The following is a 21,511-nucleotide window of genomic DNA, read 5'->3' as shown; positions in this document are numbered from 1 at the left end:
AGATAGGCGAAGGACTGCGATAACGAGATTGAGTTCTCACCTCGATGTTCTGAATCAACGAATCAATATTAGTGTCGACAATTGTTTGTACATTTGGATGGATGTCTGCCCCAAATCTCGCAAGCGGACTCGTGTGGGTTATTTCTTGGGCACCAAGAAGGATCGTGTTTACTGGGCGGACACCAACATTATCCTCCAAGCTAGATTGTGCTTCCTGTATCATAAATCGTTTAGAGCAAAACATGAGAAAAAGTTTGGATGCAAGTACCTTCGAAGCTGGGTCTTGAGATGATACTGGGTTCAAGTTGCTGGGACTTTGATAAATAGTGGAACGCTTGTCGTCGTCCTTGGAAAGATGGAGATGCGATGGCTCCTGGACATTCCTCAGATAAGTGAAGGACTGCGATCACGAGATCGAGTGCTCACCTCGATGTTCTGAATTGACAAAGCACGTTCATCATCGTTGTTCCGTTGAACGGGGAGGCTGTGGGAACGCCTAAAATGTTTCTGTACGATATCAGCCTTGATTCAAAACATTTATGTCAACATACAGATGTTTTTCTAGTCAAACTCTTGACTTTGCGTAGAAACCGATGGACTCTGCCATGGGGTGGGCTCTGTATGAAGAATGCGATATATTTCATGAGCCCTTATCAGATGGGCTTATCATGATCACGCACTGGGCTTTCATTGGGGTTTGTTTCGTTAAATTCCCGGGCTTCGGCAGGATGAGGTGGTCTTGAATCCATGTCACGGGATTGGAAGACACTACTCATCGCGAACAGTGGGACAGTCTGAGCGAAGTAAGATGCGAAAAGTGCGTACTACTAGTCAGAACAAGGCGTGAACCTAGGGCCAAATCCCACGCCTGTTCCCAAAGTGGTCATACATATTAGGCATGGTGCCAGTGTGGTATTTGGCGCCTTGCGGAATCCCGGGAGAACTTGTATGATACGGTCAAGCTGGGAGTACTAGCTTTCTCTTCGTTTCCTCTTCGAACTCGACGGCTTTTGACACGAGACCACTGAGCAAAGGATCTGTTCTGAAATGTGATTCGTGGAATGGCATACCGTGGTTCTTGAGATTATTGAGTAGTTGGAATTCGACAAATAGACGATGGTTCGTATTCGCAGTAGTCACCAGCTAAGATGTTTGTAAGTTTATCGTTCGAATTCGTGAAAAAATGGGTTTCATGGCGAGAAGCAAGCACGTTCAAGGCAAGCGTGAAGGAAGCATCATCTAGTATGTGCGCCGGAAAAGAAAGACCATCAATGTGCATTTCGGAGTCCCAGGCCGCAGCTACGGCAAGGTGAGCAACATAGCATGACGAAGTGAACAGAATTATTATTGTTACCGAGCCGGCGGCTATTCATGTGCCAAATTCCCAACAGAATATGAAATGCCATTCCAGAGAACGACGCAAGACTCAAAGAACCTCGCAGCTGGTCAGGTTAGATATGGGGACATGCTTCAAGCTTCCTTAAGCTTAAGCTTGAGGTCGGGAATGTCCAAAACCAAAAGTTGGATGCGAGGATAGGGAGCTTAATGATGTCCGAGTCATACCAGTGTTTTTTTGGCCAAACAAAAAACAAAACATCTTGACCGCATTCACCTTTACGATTGACGGATTTATGAATTCCACGCGTCGACACTGGAGACTGTAGGAGCTTTCTTCGAATGGCACACCGGAACCATTGAAAGTTTAACACTTTCATTTGACTGTGCTTTCCTTGCCAGTGCTGCCTTGGATGGCACCATCAAGCTCCCGGGAGTCTGGGCTTTCGAGTCCCGCCGGCTGATTAGTTTCTCATAAGGACGTGGTACGTATCGAATTGCATCGTAACTTCATCCTCACAAATTGTATCCAAGCAGTCGCCCGTGTCTCAAGCTGACGCTCTGCCGTTGTTGAGTCGAAGGGCTCATGTTGCGCAGACGCACTGAAAACCCAACATGGCTAATCCGAGAGCGAAGGCATGATGGGCGCAGTTTAATTCTCAATGGACTCCAGAAACTCTCAGTAGATTCGAATGTTGGGAGGTGTCTTTATGGGATGTCGACACGCGGATATTGGACATGTGAGCATAGGTTTTCGGGGTCCTTGCCAGGTGAAGAAGCCGTTGAAGTTGACGTTGAATAGCTGCACTCACATTCAAGAATTCATCGCTCCCAAGTTCATCGCTGCGAAAGTCTTATACTCTGGGTAACACCAAAATCTCATCTATACCTCCAGCGCAGATGAACTGATGTCTGGCTTGACCAAGGGACTCATCTTCAAAATTACCAGCGCCAGTCATATAGCGCATCGATAGCAGGAGACATTACCTTTCCACCTTTGAACGCTCCCAAAGAATAATTCACGGTTTCGCTCACGGACACAGCTATGGCTTCCACGTCGACGAAGGCCACCAACACAAAACCGACTCTGACACCATCAATGACTTTGAAGGGTCACGACAAATGGATTCGATGCATATCATACTTTCCAGACGGCCAGCGAATGATCAGCGGATCTCCGGACAAGACAGCTCGGCAATGGGATCTGAAGTTGGGCACGGAGATTGAGGAAGCGCGGGATGTTAGCAAGAAGGAGGTGTATGCGGTATCGGTATCAAGGGATGGTCGATGGGTTGTTACTGGCGATGGAGATGGAGATCGCGGGGAACTGAAAGCTTGTGAGGTTGAGACAGGGATTGTGAAAACATTCGAAGGACACTCGGGGAGGATAAACTGCATTGATGTCTCTGCGGATAACACGTTGTTGGCGAGTGGATCTGCCGACTTTACAACGCGGATATGGAACCTGGAGACTGGGAAACTTGTAGCTGGTCCATTCAAGAACGTTGATTGGGTGGGCGCGGTTCGATTCTCCTCAGATTTGAAGAAGCTCGCAGTGACTTCAGCCGTGAGGACGTGCATTGAGGTCTGGGATGTCCAATTGCAAAAGTTGGATGTTAGGGTAGGCAAGTCCCCTGGAGTAGGAATCACATATGCGCCAGTGTTTTGGACAAACAATGACAAAAACATCATAACCGCATTCAACTTCGCTACCTTTGGCTATGCCAGGACAATCTACGAGTTTGACGCGTTGACGCTGGAGACTGTTGGAACTCCCTTCGAAGGGCACACCAAACTTGTCACCAGCATAGCACTTTCATTTGACCATGCTCGCCTCGCTAGCGCATCCTTTGACAACACGATCAAGCTTTGGGATTGCGAGTCCCGCCAACTCCTCGCCTCCTTCGATGTTCAGAATCCTTTTATCCTTGTCCTCTCACCCGACTCACACCAACTAGCTTATGTGACAAACGCTCACACCAAAGATGATTACAAGATCTACATCTGTGATATTCCACCCGACGACGTCCTTGCTCATGCCAGTGTACATCCGCATTCTGCAACATCTACTATCCATGTGCTGACATTCTCCTACAGACAAATGCACGCGAAAAGTCACCCGGCAGTCATCTACTAAATGTGCGCTTCTCATCTTTTGCTTTTTCATTACTCATTTATCATCATTGCAGTCTGATGCGACTCGTCCTACTGTTGGGCACCGCAGACCACCGATATTTACAACAGCTATGTCAGGGAGACCTCCACCTACAATGAACTCAAAGCAACCCATTTTCCTTCGCCTCCACAAACTCCTTCGCTTCTCTCCTCGCACACGCGCAACACGGCTAGATCGAAAGGGTCGACCTAGTGATCCCTTGGATGTCTGTCTCTTTCTCTTGTTTACTTTACAGTTCACTCAACACTCGCACTGCAGTTCCCTGCTACATCGCCCTTACCTCCCAATTCCCTTCACAGAGACAGCTCTCCGTCGACTCTCTTGCCCGGTGGCAGGGCTTTTTTCAATCCCATTCTGTCATCATCTAACAAGGGGAAGCAAAAGGCGCATGAACCCGAACGAAAAACTGCGCAAGTTGTCGATGTTCCTCTCGGACAAGCTACCTACGTTTGTTTTCTACAATTCTGTTGGGTTCGTGAGCTTTGACCACTTCATTCGCTAGGCTGATGTTGTTGGTGTGGACGACGGAGAACGACCATTTGTTCTCTTCTTTTGCCTCAGCTAGTTCCAGAAAAGAGAGAAGAAGGTGGAACCACTGCCAGTCTATGATGACCAACTCGAGGACGAAAATGTTCTTGATGCAGTTGCCCTGCCTCCTCCCGGGTAAAGTCAATCAATTTGTTCACAATTCATTTACTAACACAGTATTTTAGCGTTCAGCACGGAGAAATTGATTGAGAACGATAGTTAGTCGGTCACAGCCTGAAGCAGGAATGTCTCGCCTTGCGGTTACTTGACCACTCAGAGTCATAGTCGTGGTCGTTGAGTATTCAAATATTCATCTGGCTAGTTTTGCAGCTTTATGACCGACCTGCATGTATAGTAAGACTTGTTTTTAAAGAGTGAATATTGTCGCATTCTCCTTTGACGGGCAGGTGATACAATTTAGATATTCCAACTTCGGACCGGAAGGTTGAAAAAAGGGAAGCCCGAGGCCTGCATCTATACCTGACGTGCGCTTGTTCTCCGCCCAGAATGGCATTTCATATAACTTACAGTCGGGAGTGTCTTGTTGGCGATAAGAATAGAAGAGTGTGTCCGCGCGGTACGAGTCCCGGAGGATTTACCTCCGGGACACTTTGCGAGTTCCTTTTTCCTTTCTTGATCCTTATCAACTCTTAGCATCCTCGTGTATCGGTCGCTTCTCCCCGTCTCGGACTTGTCGACCTTTTGTATTTAATCTCTTCCTCGTACGCAGTCCACCTCAGCGTTGTTTCACCGTCCGCTGAGACTTACTTCGTGTCTAGCTCCCACCTCACATAATCCGCGACAACTTTGAACCAGACGTATGAATATAATGTGATGCCATATATATTTCGTCTGCTTCAAAGTTGTGAGCGTTCACCGCGTCAACCTGTTTTTCATCTCTATCTCTCATACACTGACTCAAGCAGGCTGACTTGAGACCCGTCCCTATTCATAGGACACTCGGTTCGCACTTCCTTTGTTTTGCGGTACTAATGGCGAGTTTTAAAACTTCCCTCTCACACAGTCGCATCTCGATTCTCCAGCCACCAACTTTCGACAACCTGCGGGGTACCAGCTGCTGTCATCGATACACAGACTTGCTCATACCGCTGTTCTATTTCACACTTCCTCCCTGGTATCCATCTAACTTACCGTCTTGGCCTCAATTGCGCCTTGTGATTTGTTGGGGTGATGGATGTTGGACTCTGGTACTCACAAGTGGTAAGATTTAACCTGAATATGATATTGTATGCCGTTGACAGCGTTTTAGACGTTGTATTTTCACACTACAAGTTTCCGGTGTTCGACACGCATACACTGTATGGCAATATCGATCTTGAATTCTTGGAACGGGCACTCCATTTCAGCATCAAAGAGATGTTCAAAGATCAGAAGTGACTGAACTCATGATGTGGTCGGCACATAATCAGGCCTCAGGGACGAACAAAACGGGCGCTGAAACATCCACGTGTCTGTAACATTGCGTGTACGTATACTCGGAACAGTTTGTTTTGATGGAACGGTGATCTCATGATCAAGGAATTCATCACCTCTGGTACTCTTTTCGCGTGCTCTATACTTACAGCCCATACTTCTCCGAGTAACTTGTTTCGTTGGAGCGTTTAGGGAGCTAGGATGTAAATCATCGTTGGACCTCAGACACCAATTCTACCTTGTCAGTGTTTCGCTGTTGCTGATTGTATATCGCATCTAATTAAGAGATGGATTGAGGTTATACTGACTATGGTTGTTGTCAGGGCGCTCTTATTCAACATCTCTTGAGCGTGCTGTACTTCAGATGCAAGAGCTCCCTTTGCAGCCCAACGCGCAAGTCACCCTCAGTCGACTCCAGATTCAGAGACTAGGTCCAATCTCTGATCCAAATTCCCAGATAACCTTTGCCGTCGACCAGAATTAGCTTGTATGATGAGTGAATTTCTCTGTTCCGTCTCACTGCGCTCGCTCATATCTGATTTGTTTCTGTGTAAAATGAAAATGAATCAGTAGTGGCGTTCTCTCCGGGAGACTTGAAGGGCTCCCGATATCGGCGAACACTGCGTGTATTTTGATTGGTTGATATGTGCAATGCCCTTAGATGCCATAACGCACAGTCAAGGCAAGTTTATGTAGTTTCACTCGCGCAAGCTGACTGATGGTATTCCTGCAGAGTGTCCTATCAATACCAGCGCTGTTGTGACAACCTCACTGATCGTATGCCTCTAGCGTGCTACCCTCGTTGTATGCGAGGCTTCGTAGCAGTGGTCCTGGAGAGCGGGTCTAAGGTGACGGTCATAACATGATAAGTCTTGCATCGTTCTGGCCCTTCTAAATTCTGAGTACGGGTACTCACTTGTTGATCTCAGCGTCAGAAACATTCAGAGATCGGAACATTCAAAGGTGATCTCCGTGTTGTCCCACAGTATCAATAACAACTGTTCAAGCGTCGGCTGGTGTCCAAAGCAAAACTGTGATGAAGAGCGATCAAAGAAGAAAGTCGAATGCTAAAATTGGATACTATAGCATATACAACGTTTTTGGGCTTTCCAGATACGCCAAGACTTAGAAGCACAGGTGGGAATAAACAACGAATTGATATCCTCTAGCACAGAAACTGAATATCGAATCGAAGAATAAATATAGCACATCTTACAGATAATAACTTCGCCCACGTTGTATATAGGATTCTTCCCTCTCTATCATTGCTGTGCTCCAACGAAGACCTTTTCTGTGCTTGGCTGCAAAACAGTTTTGCTCACAGAGACGTAGCAATGGCTTCTACAACAACAAAGGCGGCTGCCATGAAATCGATTCTGACACCGTCAATCACTTTCGAAGGTCATGGAGGGTTGATTCGATCAATATCCTACTTGCCAGATGGCGAGCAAATAATCAGCGGATCCCAGGATAAGACCGTTCGGCGATGGGATCTGAAGGCTTGTGGAGAGATCAAGAGCGCGCGCCGTGTTTCCGAGAATGATGTATGGGTAGTGGCAGTATCGGGGAATGGTCGATGGGTTGTCGCTGCTGGTGGAGATTGGAATAGTACGGAGCTGAAAGTCTGTGAGGTCGAGACTGGGATTGTGAAGACATTTGAAGGACACTCAAACCAGATCACCTGTATTGATATCTCTGCGGACAGCACGCTACTGGCGACCGGGGCTAAAGATTTCACAGTGCGGATATGGAACTTGGACACAGGCAAACTCGTAGCTGGTCCATTCGAAAGCGTCGCTTGGGTGGGCGCAGTTCGATTCTCGCAAGACTCAAAGAAGCTCGCAGTCAGGTTAGATATGGGGACATGCCTTGAGGTCTGGGATGTTCAAAAACAAAAGTTGGATGTGAGGATAGGGAAGCTTTATGGAGTCGGAGTCCTACCCGGTGTGCCAGTGTTTTGGACAAACAAAAACAAAAACATCTTGACCGCATTCACCTTTACGGTTGACGTTGCCTTGACGATCTATGAATTCGACGCGTCGACACTGCCAGAGACTGTAGGAGCTTCCTTCGAAGGGCACACCGACACCATTGAAAGTTTAGCTCTTTCATTTGACTGTACTTTCCTTGCCAGTGCTTCCTCTGACAACACCATCAAGCTCTGGGCTTTCGAGTCCCGCCAGCTCTTGGCTTCCTTCGACGCTTATAAAATCCACACCCTTATCTTCTCACCAAACTCGCACCAGTTGGCGTATACGACACACAACAAAGATGACTACAAGATCTACATATCAACACTCCACCCGACGTCCTTGCTCAGGCTAGTGTACGCATTCCTCGCAAATGTCTATTGTTCGTGTCCCTAACATTCTCTTACAGATCAATGCACATAACAGTCGACCCTTAATGATTTACTACATGTATGTATCTCATTCCTTTACTCACTACACCACTTATCCATCGCTATAATTGCAGTCTGACGCAACTCGTCGTCCTCCTGCGGGGCGCCTTAGACAACCGATATCTGTCATACCTAGACCGCAAAGACCTCCGCCTACAATCGACTCGCAGCAACCTGCTTTTGTCCGCATCCGCAAACTTCTTCACTTCTCTTCTCGTACGAATGTGACACCTCCTGCCCAACCTCGTAATCCCTTGGATGTAAGTCGTACAACTCGGTTCTTATACCATTGACTCGACTTTGGAACCACAGGTCCCCGCTACATTGCCTCTACCATCCTCTCTCTCTGGGCAGACCGCAACTCGGTTTGATCATGTCAGTCTTCAATTTGTAGTAATCATGACTAGTACTGAGTGCGCATCAAGTTCGAAATGAGTTCTCCGCCTCACCCCTCAAACCGAGTCACGCAGTTCCTACGGCAGCGTCTCTCATTCCTTGTACCAAGACACAGCCTCGTGCCTCCAGTGGTTGAAGTCGCACCGGGACGAAAGGTCACTGTAATGTAATGTCCTTACTTCTCGGTGCCTTTTGCTGATCTGTGGCCTACAGCGACTCGCTGCTGCCAAACTACCGGAATACAAGAAAGTAGACGATACCCGACATCCGTCTAGCCAGCAGGCTACCATGCCGCAGGAAAATGACTCAACTGACATTGATTCGCTCCCAGATGTGCATTGGTGCAAGGCATTCCTGTGCTATTATTCGTGCTGGTCTCACGGTAGACTGAGGATGCCTCCGCGATGGCGCTTGGAGCGGGTTGACGTACCCCGCCAGGGTGACACAGCAAATAGCAGCCATACTGGTGCTCATGGTCGCAGTTAACTTTGTGTACACTTGTCTACTGCTGTATCCTTCATAACTGATGGTTTCACTTATATATCAGTTCTAGCGCTATCTGCGATACTCAGTACATCTTCCAAACCCCACAGCATGCGTGAATCGGATTATTATACTTACTCATCCTCACTGAGCGGGATGTTGATCTGGTCAGGATCGAAATGACATCATCCTACATCATCACGGACTAGGTGAGACATTTTTTTCCGTCAGAATTCGGATGTCTCACAATTGCTCTCTCACATATATAAGACCGCCGTCTGAATTGATCTTGCCTGCTTTCTACCTTCGCTCGTTTCAGTCCTCCAACCTCATATCACGATTGTAGTTTTCGATTGGACCACACTTCACCACAAACTCTGTGCGATCTAACGAGTCTCGAGCATCCGACTTAGACTACACGACTGTCTTGGAATCTAGCTGGATACCGAGTCCCGCCTAACCAGTAATATCTTCCATGTCGATCTCCCAATCTCCGCATCTCTGGTAGACCCGATTCTGACGATCTCGTTTGTCTGGCGAGTTGTTGGACCAGGCTCCTGTCCATCTGGGCTTGGAACTTCAATGTTTTTTCTATGGTATTCGATGTCACACCTCAAATCTGCGAACTTGGTTCGATCCAGTATGCGATCCAGATCCAACAGAACTCGGTCTCACCAGGTCAGGCTTCATTCGACCAAGAGGAGCATCTTTATTCCAACTGTTTTTTGTCCCTCGTTGGTTCAGCACAGCCCTTCTATTCTCCTGTTTACTATTCCAAGTCGGTCTCCGCTTCTTGTGTCTTTGTTTTGACGATCTTGTTTGCCCTTGGTTTTTGTACGGCCGCTTCAAGTTTCGATTGATCCCCGATCTTCTCGCGCATCTCCTTTCTTGATGGACCCTGCTCGTTCGATGGCACGATGACGACTGGCCTGCAAAGAAAACGCTGATACTGGACGCTGCAATGGGCACGGACTGCAAGGGAACCCAAGGCCAAATTTCTATAACGGGGGGCTACGGCTCCATCTATCGAGGACCGACTGACACGCTACGCTACCGACTACGAGCCAGGACTCCTGGCGCTCCACACTACATTTCCCCCCTCCTCAAATGCAATCGTCCACCGTTGCACAATGAAAGATGAATGTGCGGAAGTGCGAGGACCTGCTCCACACCACCCTGGTGCAACGCTCTTCGTCGGTTTGTTTTTAAATGCTTCTGACAGACGTCCTTGGCTTGTCTGAATTACCCGGTTGCGTCAACTTCGTGATCATCTGAGACTCAGACAAACATCTCCAACGTTCGTACCCTGGGCTACTTTCATCTCATAACGCTACTGAACTGCCCCCATAATATTTCCTTTCCTTTCACAATTCATCCTGGTCATCACCGTACTTTGCATCGACTTCGAATTTGGTCCGGTGGGCACTCCCTGTTGTGATTACCAGCTCTGGCATTACATGCTAATCGAAAAAATCGGTTGGCTTTCTACCGCTTTTGCGAACGACCCTTTAACTTTTGATTTTACAGGGGTCCCTTATGCTAAACAGTGTTTGAAGCCTAGTACGCCGGTCCTCGGTTTGCCCCATCCTTCTCTATGGTCCTGCACAAGAAACTCGTATTAACTATATCGAGGTCGTCGCAAACATACACGGACAAGCCTCGATAGTCCTGGAAAAGTGCAGGTATGGTAGGAGTTTGAGATACAAGTCGACCAGGAATGTGGAGGTATACGATGAGATAACACGGCGGCGGTACGATGATATGCGGTTAGGATTGAGGGTTGTGTTTTGACACATCAGTCTGAAACGAGTAGGTCTCTTGTGTGTAGGGCTGAATCGTTACTGAAGTTCACCGTGAACTTTTCACAGGCAAATACTACAAAATGGTTAGTTCCTCATCGATCATCGAGCATACTCAAAATTCTGAACACGAGAAGGCAGTAAGATATCCAAAAGCTCCCAGGCTAACAGCTTCATTGATACATGCACCGTCGATGAGGCGCAAGTCCTCAAAAATTCCGTCTCAAATATATATGTATACATGAGTCACCGTTGCCTCAGGTCCGAGCACCAATCCTGGTAGCCGTTCCTTCCTTATCTTGGTGGTTTCTAGATTCCTGTGGCGTCTAATGTTCACAGCTGGAAGTCTGAGTCAACTTGTGGACATGGATATGTCCTATCAATCGACTTAGAACATACTCTTTCTCCAATTCCTTCACGCACCGTCAAACTCATTCTCGCGAGTGAGAACTCTGCTTTTCCCTCACCCGCACTCTATGTACCGTCTTGTCCGCAGTGTGACTCAGTGTTGTATGCTTTCTTGATCAGTACGCGAGGAAAAATTTGTGCTGTGCACTTGTTGGAAACGTCGTCTATAGTGGGAGAGGCTGTGTGGGATTGATGACTCGGAAAGTAGGATTTGGGTAGAAATCTTCTGCGTAATTGGATGAAGGTGGCTGAGACTTATCGTAAATACTCACTGCACCACCACCCATTTCCTTTCAATTCTCCCTTTTCGCAGCCCCTTCAGCGTCTCGCACCATGAATTTGCCAGACGTATCAGTGTTTAGAAGTTCAGAGGCGTGACAGCGCATGTAATGAGATGGTGGTGACTGGCGCAGAGGAAGTGGATGACGGTGGTGCGTGCACGTTGGGAGGTGAGTGTTTGTGACAGAACCTTTGTGGGGATGTGTGAGTATAGGGTTCTTGGGTCTGTTACCTTGGGCTCGGGCTCAAAAGCTATGAGGCATTAATTGGACGATTGAATAAGCGAGAGGTTCATTAGGACGAGACGCGTGTGGGGAATAGAGGCCCAGGATGTTTGGCGTTGGGTGATCTTGTGAGCGAAGAGACCGAAAACTATGAACACTGAAGAAAAACATTCAAAGTTGATCTGAATAAGGTCTCAATCTTTCTCCGGTATAGAGAGACTTAAGCCAGATGATGAAAATCAAGCAACAATGTATACGGTACTCAGTATACTTGGACCACCACCCGAGCAAACCCCGGGCCCATCTGTATACCAAACAACAATAAACATCGATCAAAGCAAGCAGAAGATATTCTCTTCAATTGCTCTTCAATCTAACGATGGAGCCGAAACCTGCTTTCTTTCACTGAAACCCTCTTGATCTGCAGTAGCTTGATTTCATCAACATGAAAGGGTACATTGCGTCAATTTTTCTCGTGGCTCTCACTTTGGCGTATCGTTTGTGTTGGGGTGTTTTCGGGCCATAACGATAAGCTCGAATCGTTGCTGGACTTGAAATACACCAACGCGTGTTTTGTTGACATATCTCGTCGATATGCTACTGCTACTGTCCCATATGATCCAGTCAGTCAGGTTTGAGGTTTCACGATTCTCTGCTTACCCCGAGCACCATCAGGGTGTTCTTGGCATTCCTGAATCTTTGAGCGCGCACTCCATATGACTTTGCTCCTCTAGACACAGAAATTCCATTGACATGCTGCATGCTCATATGTCACTTTCGCAAGCTGAATGGTTTTCTTACGATCCTATGTTGCCTGTCAATGCTGATCAGTTGTTCATAAGGACGTGGTACGTATCGTATTGCATTCTAACTTCGTCCTCACGAATTCTATCCAGGTAGTTGCCCACGTCGAGTCGAAGGGCTTGTTAGGCAGATACACTGGAAACTAAATCGAACTCGCCAGCGACAATGATGTACATGTTACATCAGACCCGATGTTGACCAGTTGTTAATACGTACGTGTCTATCACATTCTAGATTAACTCTCGCATGAATTGTATCTAGGCAGCTGCGCAGACCTCAGGCTGTCATTCTAACGTTGGCCAGTTAGGCGTGTTACTGTCAGTACGCAAGGAATTCAACTCTCCAGCACCAGCGATGCACATACCATACCATCTTCGACCGACCCGCAGTCCACCATCTCCAACTGGTTAGTAATCCTGATCAGCAGTTTATCTTCTCTCCCTCTCAGATCTCCTCGCTTACGTGCCACTCTCGTCATGCCCAGCAGTTGACCCTCTTGTATTGATTACTTACTAATTCAATTGGAGTACTTACCGTTTTAATGCCGATGATCTCCTTCATTGCAATCCTCGTGGTTCCAGTGGGATGGAAGTCCAGCATATAGACTCAGCCATATTGATGGTTTCCAACATCCAGACCCGGCTGATAGTTTGCTGTACAACCCGATTGAGCTGACTTCTCGAACAGGCGCTGATCGAAGATGGACAGATATTCCAGGTCAACATCTGTATGGATCACATCTGTGTTTCATTCGGTCTGCTTCAAAAGGGTCGTCCATGGGGCTTCGAGAGTGGAATCCCTCCTGCGGGTCCATGGTGTAATCTCTGGGGAAGTCGAATGCACCCCCAAGATGCTGCGCTTGTCCTGTGCAAGCATGATGCTGAGTGCGTGAGCAGATGCTGTGCAACCTAACCGAGTTTACCACAGCAGTCGCACCAGTGGCGCAGCATTTTTCTAATGCCCCCGTGGAGAAGCACATACGATGAACAAAAGGATGCAGGGCACAATGCACAGCTGCCGTGTGGTAGGGTATATATGTGCGAAGCGGCGCCTAAGGCCAATAGCTGCACTCGCATCCAGAAATTCACCATTCCTCAAGCTCTTCGCTGGTAAAGTGCTGGCCTCTCGGTAACACCAGATTATCATCTGTATCCCCAACGCGGATAAACTGATGTTTGGCTTGACCAGGAGCCCATCTTCAAACCGCTGCCAGTGTCAGTCATATCGCGCACTGATAACAGCAGACCTCACTTTCGCACCTTTGAACGCTTCTAAAGGAATACCTTGCCCATACTACTTCACGGTTTCGCTGACGGAGACACAGCCATGGTCTCTGTGCCGACGTCGAAGGCAGCTGCTACGACATCGATCCTGACACCGTCAATAACTTTGAAGGGTCACGGAGGATGGATTCGATCTATATCATATTGTCCAGATGGCCATCAAATGATCAGCGGATCTGATGATAAGACCGTTCGGCAATGGGATCTGCAGGCGGGAAAAGAGATTAAGGAAGCGCGGGGTGTTTGCGAAGGGAGGGTATGGGCAGTGGCAGTATCAAGGGATGGTCGATGGATTGTCACTGGTGGTGGGGATTGGAATAGTGCCCAGCTGAAAGCCTGTGAGATTGGGACTGGGATTGTGAAGAAATTCGAAGGACACTCGGAGAGGATCAACTGCATTGATATCTCCATGGACAACACGCTGCTTGCGAGTGGGTCAGAAGATAAAACAACACGGATATGGAATTTGGAGACCGGTAAACTGGTAGCTGGTCCATTCGAGAGCCTCATTTGGGTGGGCGCAATTCGATTATCAACAAACTCGAAAAAGCTCGCAGTGACGTCAAATGTAGGGAGGTCTTTTGAGGTCTGGGATATCCAGTCACAGAAATTGGATGTCAGAGTAGGGGAATATGAGGTAGGAGGCACGTCTGCGCCAATATTCTGGACAAACAACAACGAAAACTTCATGGCCGCACTCAACTTCACCACAGACGATGATGCTAGTGCAATCTATGAGTTCGATGCGTCGACGCTGGAGACCGTCGGAGCTCCCTTTGAAGGGCACACCAAACTTGTCACCAGCATAGCACTTTCATTTGACCACTCTCTCCTCGCCAGCGCTGCCTTTGACAACACCATCAAGCTCTGGGATTGCGAGTCCCGCCAACTTCTCGCTTCCTTTAACGTTCAGAATCCTAGGGCCCTTATCCTCTCACCCGACTCACGTCAGCTAGCTTACACGACAAACACCAAAGATGATTACAAGATCTGCATCTGCAACACTCCACCCGACATCCTTGCTCATACCAGTGTACGTATTCCCCGCAAACATTTATTGTTCGTGTGTTGACATTTTCTTACAGACCACTTCACACAAAAAGTCAGCCTGTAGTGTTTTACTAGATGTGCGCGTCTCATTCTTTTGCTCATTACACCACTCACCTGTTGCTATCACTGCAGTCTGACGCAACTCGTCGTCCTCCTGCTAGGTACCGCAAACCACCAACATCTGTCATACCTATAGCACCAAGACCACCGTCTGCAATAGACCTGCAGCAACCCATTTTCGTTCGCCTCAGAAAATTTCTTCACTTCTCTCCTCGCACGACCACAGGACACCCTGGTGGGAACGGTCAAACTCATGATCCGTTAGATGTATGTTTTTTCCTCTTGTTTCTTTCACAGTTCGTTCAACACTCGCGCTGCAGTTCCCTGCTACATCACCCTTACCTCTCAATTGCCCTCGTGCAAACAGTCCTCCACCAACTCCGTTGCCTGGTGCCAGGGCCTTTTGCAATCATGTTCGGTCGCTGTCAGACAAGGGAAAGCAAAAGGCGCGCGAACCAAAAGGCACAACTGTAAAAGTTGTCGATGTTCCACTTGGACAAGCTACCTACGTTTGTCTATAATTACGTTGAGTTACTGAGTTCTGACCATGTCATTCACAAGGCTGATGTTGTCGGTGTGGACGACGGGCAACGACCATATGTTCTCTTCTTTTGCCTCAGCTGGTTCCAGAAAAGGGAGAAGAAGCCGGAACCTCGGCCAGTCTATGATGACGAACTCGAGGACGACGAAAAGGACGAAGATGTTCTTGATACAGTCGCCCTGCCCCTCAGGTATACCAAACATATTTGTTTACAAAAATCATTCACTAACGCAGTCTTTTAGGGACCAGCACGAAGACATTGAATTGAAAACAATTAGCCAGTCGCAACCAGAAGCAGGACCATCTCGCCTGGTCGAAGTCGCTCTCCCACGGGAGACTGAGATCGCGCCGATAAAACCAGGTTGGACCACTTGACGATCAAACCGCAAGGGAGTTTCACCGTCGATTTCTGGAGGTGTAGAAGACATACATCTCGGGATCCCTCACAGACCAATGCACCTCGATTGCTTGGTAAAGTGGCTCTCCCACTGTGATCGAGAGCTACGCGTGTCAAGACTATTAAAATATTGCTCGCATGGGAACATCTTCAAACCCAGTATATTTACTCCATGGTGCGGGGTCAGCGAAGAAATTTCCATTCTTGCACTGCCAATGGACCAACTGATGATACTGTATCTTTGTGAAGGCCGCGAACCATTTTATGGGTTCCGGATATCTTTAGAGAGGTCTTCAAGAAACTGGAGAACGAGATTGGCGTCAGCACGTAATAATTCCCCGATCTAAATCATTCTTGGGACACGAGTGAGCGATAAACATAGTATGCAGAGACAGAAGCATTCACCTTGAGCGCTTGAACACGATATCTAGCGCCTCGCGTATTCCAATATGCATTGACTTAAATTTTACCAGTCGTTGGCGCACGTGCAGATAAGGCAGAAATATCGATGCACGATGTTTGATTTCAGAGCGCTTCGTTCATCCCAGAAAATGTGTTTATTACAAGTTATAGGTTTCTAGAGTAATGCAGACAGGAAAAAAGCTAAAGCTAAAGGTAACGCAGATGAATAGCGAGGACAACATGAGGCGAGGACAACGTGAGATAGGCATGGTATCCAGAATGATATAAGAGATACGATGGAGTAGCGTTCGACGATGAATGGTGAATAGCATGTGTGTACGGAGGCAGATACAATATCATCAAAGAAAAGGATTCATCCCTTATATAAAGTGAAATTTATCCGAGAGGCTTGTACGAGTATTCGTCGGCGAGAAAGTGGAGTAGCAGGGCGTTCACCTCGGATGCGTGAGTTACAGTGAGATCGTGGCCACCATCGCTGATGGTGACGAGGTCGGCTTGCGGTACGAGACTCTGTATCATAGAAGCGTATTTATAGGGGACAGTCTTATCTGATGTGCCCTTTATTGAAATAGTCAGCATTGTAGTGGCAGATTGATGGGCGATCTCTTACATGAATAAGCAACACTTGATTGCCAGAGCGTGCGAGCGATTGGAATGCAAAGTGTAGGCCGCGAATAGGGCCGTCGCGAAGAGAAGATGCTACAGCAGCGTTATAGTGAGGGAGATGAGCGGTTTGGAGACGTAAAATCTGAGGGAATAGCACTCAGTAGTTGTAAGATAGGTGGTCATGAAAAAAACAGACTTCTTGTATCGGATTGGTTTCACAAGGTTCCGAGGATTTAGAGGTATTTGCAAGGAGACGCATGTAATGCTATGTCAAAGTCAGACGAGAGAGAAAAGGGAGCAGTCCCTCAAGCTTACTTGGAAAGGTGGGAGGGCGGATACAGTTTGCACGAGGGGAGTTGACATGAATTTTGCCGTACGAGAGATATCGCTCGACTATATTAGATAAGTTAGATTAAGTATTTGCCACGTTTGTTGCCGATTACCTCTATGATACCTGCTGAGGCAATAAGAGCGACTTTCCCGTTTACCAGATGAGGGAATTGTGCTGAAAATGCAGTCGCAATGCCACCTCCCTGTTTGCAATCGAAGAGAGATTAGGCAGTAGATCAACGCAAGAAGACAAATTTACCATCGACAATCCAACAATGAATGCATTGTCCCACTTAACGTATTGCATAAGGAGCGCGAGTTGGGTGGTGTGAAGGGTGGTATCATAAGTTACTTCGGGGGCATCCGAGTAACCGCGACCGTACAAATCTACGAGATCAGTGGGTTCGGAACATAATGCGCATCAAAAGACAACAACACACCATAGAGAAGTACACGGTACCCTTGTGAGGCGAGTACAGGCGCTACGTCTTTCCAGACGATGGCCGGGATGGAAAGTCCATGTATCAAAACAATCTAGCAGTCATGATAAGTACATGACACTCGCGCACACACACAAAAACGCACACGCTGCCCGTCCTCCGGTCCTATGAGCCAATATCGCACCTGGGTAATGTACTGCGTCAGCACTTGAACACGAGAGCGCTTCAGCAAAGTACGTACCCGTCCTAGAGGTAAGTTGGCATATGCACCTCCACTATACAAGTCCTCTGGATATACATTCCACGATGGCGATGAGCTCGGAAGATGTGCTAGGGATGTATGGATGATGGGTAAAGTAGGTGGCCGCGGGAAATTGGCCAAGAGATAAACGGTGAGAAACAGTGGGGGAATGACTATGGCCAGATGGTGAAATGGGGTTAAGCGCATCGTCGCTGATAATGATGAAGATATGCACAAGAAGGGTAGAAGTAATTAATATCACGCACAAATCGCGTAAAACATGAAACGCACGTACGAAAGCCGTAGCGTTCTCCAAAACAGGAGCCGGCATAATATTGTCACATGACTACAGCTTATGCAGCTCCGACAGATCACGTGACGTGCACCGCGCGTTGGGTTGGCGTTGTTTGGCTTTTTGATTTCTTGCGGCCGACGACTCCTTGCTCATCGTCACCCACGACGACCACGACCCGTACTGACAAGGCCTCTCACTGCCAGTCGTGATGAGCAACGAATATCCACCCTTGGCTCTTGATGACCTTGTTCATATCATGTCCCTCTCCCCGGCGCCACCACTCGCAACACTGGATGACTCTCAACTACCCCTCCGCCCCAAAACCACATCTCCCAGGCCCCAAATTGACAATGGCATACGAGAGGTGCGCATGAATATCACGGAAATGCATGATCTTGATGGAGGGGAGAAAGAGCTACCTGATATGGTGCGTTATGTTTCGTTTCATACCATCGCAGGACGTTTGACTTGAATTTCATATCTATACTAATAGGTGGTGAGGGAAACTGGTGTCGTGAATCCTGACCCAGAGCAAGTCATTAGACAGGCTGAGATTATATCCTGCCTAATTGTCCAGCGCGATATGCTTGTGCGACAGGCGGAGGAGCAGAGATTGCGGTGGAACTCAGAGAAGGATGGTTGGGCACGGATGGCCGAAGCACTTATTACACAGCAGACCAAGCACAGGAGCTCGTCTGACAAGGATGAAGTAAGTAAATTTTCTCTCCTTTTAGAGATGTTGGTTTAGCAAGACTGCATGGTCGTCTTGATAAATCACTTTTCACGCCAATTACTCGGCCACGATACTGCTGGCAGCAAGCTAGTCTCATAGACATGTAAACAAGTCATTACACTTTTGTCGTCCTCCTTGCCCTTTTTTCTCCGGATTACCAGTAACTGACTTTGATTCAGGAGCTTGAGCGACAACGTGCTATAACTGAAGCAGACAATCGAAGTCTCCGCCAACGAGTGAGCTTGTCCTTCCATCATGCATCCCTATCGCTAATCTCCCACCAGCTTCATGAAACTCAATCGCGTCTCTCCATTCTCGAAGGTGAATTATCCCGCCTCCGCCCCTTACTTCTCATGCAACCTCTTGCATTAAATGGGCATCCCACCCTGAATCAAGTACCAAAGGCTCGTCCACACCGGCGGAGAAGAAAAGATCCGCCAACTACGGAGGACGAAGACCCTGGCCCCGATCCTTCTGACGATGACCATCCAGGAGACCCTGAGGATACGCCTACGACCACGCCAAAGCAGAAATCTCGTATAACTGCAACAAGTCTCCATACACATCCTTCCAAGCGCCAGCACTCTCAAAGACGTGCACCGCGAGTTCTAACTGCGGATGCAAGAACGGAACACTTGCTGCTAGCGGCAAAGAGAATTGGAAAACAACGTACCGGCATAATGGCTGGCCTCACACAGGCCCTGGATAAGCGGCGAGAGGAATCAACTTCAACCGTTGTTGCTACCCCCAAGACACCAAAGCGCACGACAGCTGTTCCTCCTGGGCCAGGGTACGTCTATCTTAATAGTTCTATGCGCCCAGGTGCTGTGCCGGTGCTTGTTCCGGCATATTCACATCACCTGCTACAAACCCCAAGCTCTTCTAAGACAGCAGCTTCGGCATCTTCCTCCACCCACCAACTGAAGAAGCAGCAAGGTGCGCGTACCCAGAACCCACCAACGCCTCTGGATTCCCTTTTAAGTGCAGCAAGGTCAATGATGGATAATGAGGAAGATGAGGAAGAGACTGTCATTGGCACGAGGCGTTCGCGATCAAGCGAGATACCTGACAGTCCTGTACCGAAGCGCAGGAAAATCGTCGCTCGGGACAAGGTCAGTGCGCTCAGAGAACAAACGAGAGATCAAGGTGCAGGACAGCCGAGCAATAGCTCAGCTGGCTCCAGTTCAACTGCTGTTGGCAGGATTAGATCAGGGCTGGACGTTCTAGCTGACCAAGCTGCCGCATTCTCTTCACAAGATCAACAGAATCAATTGGAACCTCACTCACTGCCTAAGGGTAAAGGAAAGGAGAAGGCTTCCACGATTGCTGATAAATCCCCCGACAATCAGCTGAGAGAAAAAAGCAGATCAAAGAGAAAGCAGTCCGTATCTGACGTTGCGCCTCAGCCCCCTCGGTCCCGTCGCCCCTCACCTTTGCCCCGAGCAAATGCAGTTGACTGGGGTTCTGGACCGCCAAATCTACGTCCAGTTCAGTGGACCGAGGGACCTATACAAGTTTCGTCAGAGGACCACGGTTCTACCCGTGAGATCGCAGCCGCCTCTCAGCCTATAACAATACCCCCTACCCCTCCTCCACGACCTGACTCGGCTGATCAAGCGATCCATGATACTCCCAGCAGCGCGGCTACACCACCACGTATTCCTCTCGCTGAACCCATTCCTGATCCCAGCGTGGATACGCCCCCCAGTCAGTCCGTACTCCTTGATCCATTTCTCGTACCTTCTTCTCCTCAGAATGAAAGCTCCACCGGTGTGGCCTCATCATCTGCACTACACCAACTACACCAACGGGCAGTCACGGCCCCGATTAGTAGCTGGGGAGATGCCCCGTCTGATCTACAAGCTCATCTGCGACACGAGACCGCTCCTGGAAATACTAACGCAGGGAGCGCTGATTCTGTCACTGATAACATCGGACCGAGTTCTGGTCCCGCAACTGGAATTGAATCTTTGGCAATCACGAAGAACAAAGAGGTCACTAGGGTTGTGGGCCAAGATGTCCCAAAGAGGCAGCGAAGCCCTTACGTCAAGTGGAGCAAGGAGGAGGATGATCTACTTGCCCAGGTCAGTGTTCTGTGATTATACAGCAGCCAAATCATTGACACGTTTTGATAGGCTGTCGCCAAATATGGACAGAAATGGGACTTGGTTCAGAAAGCGTTGCCATCGAGGGGATATCACCAAGTTCGGCAGCGATGGCTTCGCAAACTAGGTACGCTGCAAAATATTCATTACTTGCTCCCGAAGCTTATCCGACTCTAGGGGTCTTCGACAGCAAGCCAGACTTGTCTTCCTTCCAAACTGGTAGCTTCCCATCTGCCTCGCGTTTAGGAGAGACGCCAGGATCACCTGTCACAGCTGAACCTCCTCCAAATCCGAAGCTAGGACTTGCTCCGTTGAGCAGTGAACTTGCTTTTTCGTCGTTTTTATCTGGAAGAGCGGAAAGTCGATCGTCGTAACAAAATTCTAGCTGCTTTGGTAATTGCTGAGAGTATTGTACCTTACTGTTCATTACTAGTGGCACCCGCCGGTCATAGTGTAATTGGTAATTGTTGTGCGGGTATTATGTAGCAGTTGCTTGATTTTATCGGAATGTAATGAAGAACGCGACACTTGGGTGACTGCGAGTTGCGCTGCTGGCTGCGGCTAATTCTTATTCAAAGAAGTTGATCAAGTCTTTGAAGACGTGCAAGAGTGGGCATCGTGGAGAGAAGGGCAAAGACATTTTTTGGTGGCAAGCTGCGAGCAGAAGTGATTCCAAACTTTTTACCGTAGTCCGCATGTTTCGCCTCCTAGTATAGTATCCACTCTGTAGTACTACGTAA

The 21,511-nt window shown here is 48.2% G+C and overlaps 6 protein-coding genes across 6 annotated transcripts; 5 read left to right on the top strand and 1 right to left on the bottom strand.

Moving 5' to 3' along the window:
* Positions 1-2,380: 2,380 nt before the first annotated feature.
* F5147DRAFT_781329 (WD40-repeat-containing domain protein) lies at positions 2,381-4,249 on the top strand (the record flags this gene model as incomplete). Its single annotated transcript, XM_041442625.1, has 7 exons — positions 2,381-3,379; positions 3,433-3,474; positions 3,525-3,716; positions 3,770-3,958; positions 4,014-4,022; positions 4,077-4,174; positions 4,225-4,249. 7 exons carry the CDS (start codon positions 2,381-2,383, stop codon positions 4,247-4,249), a joined length of 1,554 nt encoding a protein of 517 aa, XP_041285212.1.
* Positions 4,250-6,807: 2,558 nt separating this feature from the next.
* Positions 6,808-8,756, top strand: F5147DRAFT_781328 (WD40-repeat-containing domain protein; the record flags this gene model as incomplete). The annotated part of the gene is made up of 6 exons (XM_041442624.1): positions 6,808-7,818; positions 7,870-7,893; positions 7,949-8,134; positions 8,187-8,249; positions 8,300-8,431; positions 8,484-8,756. 6 exons carry the CDS (start codon positions 6,808-6,810, stop codon positions 8,754-8,756), a joined length of 1,689 nt encoding a protein of 562 aa, XP_041285211.1.
* Positions 8,757-13,593: 4,837 nt separating this feature from the next.
* F5147DRAFT_790705 (uncharacterized protein) lies at positions 13,594-15,576 on the top strand (the record flags this gene model as incomplete). Its single annotated transcript, XM_041443053.1, has 6 exons — positions 13,594-14,583; positions 14,636-14,677; positions 14,733-14,927; positions 14,981-15,169; positions 15,222-15,391; positions 15,444-15,576. The coding sequence occupies 6 exons, from the start codon at positions 13,594-13,596 to the stop codon at positions 15,574-15,576; spliced, it is 1,719 nt and encodes a 572-aa protein (XP_041285210.1).
* Positions 15,577-16,140: 564 nt separating this feature from the next.
* Positions 16,141-17,929, bottom strand: F5147DRAFT_727805 (Alpha/Beta hydrolase protein). Its single transcript, XM_041439285.1, has 9 exons — positions 17,639-17,929; positions 17,543-17,581; positions 17,398-17,491; positions 17,217-17,344; positions 17,071-17,160; positions 16,943-17,020; positions 16,824-16,892; positions 16,632-16,769; positions 16,141-16,579 (listed from the first exon to the last, which is right to left on the bottom strand). Exons 1-9 carry the CDS (start codon positions 17,843-17,845, stop codon positions 16,397-16,399), a joined length of 1,026 nt encoding a protein of 341 aa, XP_041285209.1. The 5' UTR covers positions 17,846-17,929; the 3' UTR covers positions 16,141-16,396.
* Positions 17,930-18,069: 140 nt separating this feature from the next.
* F5147DRAFT_727803 (uncharacterized protein) lies at positions 18,070-18,868 on the top strand. Its single transcript, XM_041439284.1, has 2 exons — positions 18,070-18,360; positions 18,427-18,868. The coding sequence occupies exons 1-2, from the start codon at positions 18,142-18,144 to the stop codon at positions 18,679-18,681; spliced, it is 474 nt and encodes a 157-aa protein (XP_041285208.1). The 5' UTR covers positions 18,070-18,141; the 3' UTR covers positions 18,682-18,868.
* Positions 18,827-21,181, top strand: F5147DRAFT_66602 (uncharacterized protein). The gene is made up of 4 exons (XM_041435149.1): positions 18,827-18,902; positions 18,951-20,750; positions 20,802-20,898; positions 20,949-21,181. Exons 2-4 carry the CDS (start codon positions 19,020-19,022, stop codon positions 21,143-21,145), a joined length of 2,025 nt encoding a protein of 674 aa, XP_041285207.1. The 5' UTR covers positions 18,827-18,902; positions 18,951-19,019; the 3' UTR covers positions 21,146-21,181.
* Positions 21,182-21,511: the final 330 nt, after the last annotated feature.

This window comes from Suillus discolor, assembly GCF_016758755.1.
Source record: "Suillus discolor strain FC423 chromosome Unknown F5147scaffold_132, whole genome shotgun sequence".
NCBI lineage: Eukaryota > Fungi > Basidiomycota > Agaricomycetes > Boletales > Suillaceae > Suillus > Suillus discolor.
Note: the sequence above shows the minus strand (reverse complement) of the source record. Positions and strands in the feature narration are given on the sequence as shown.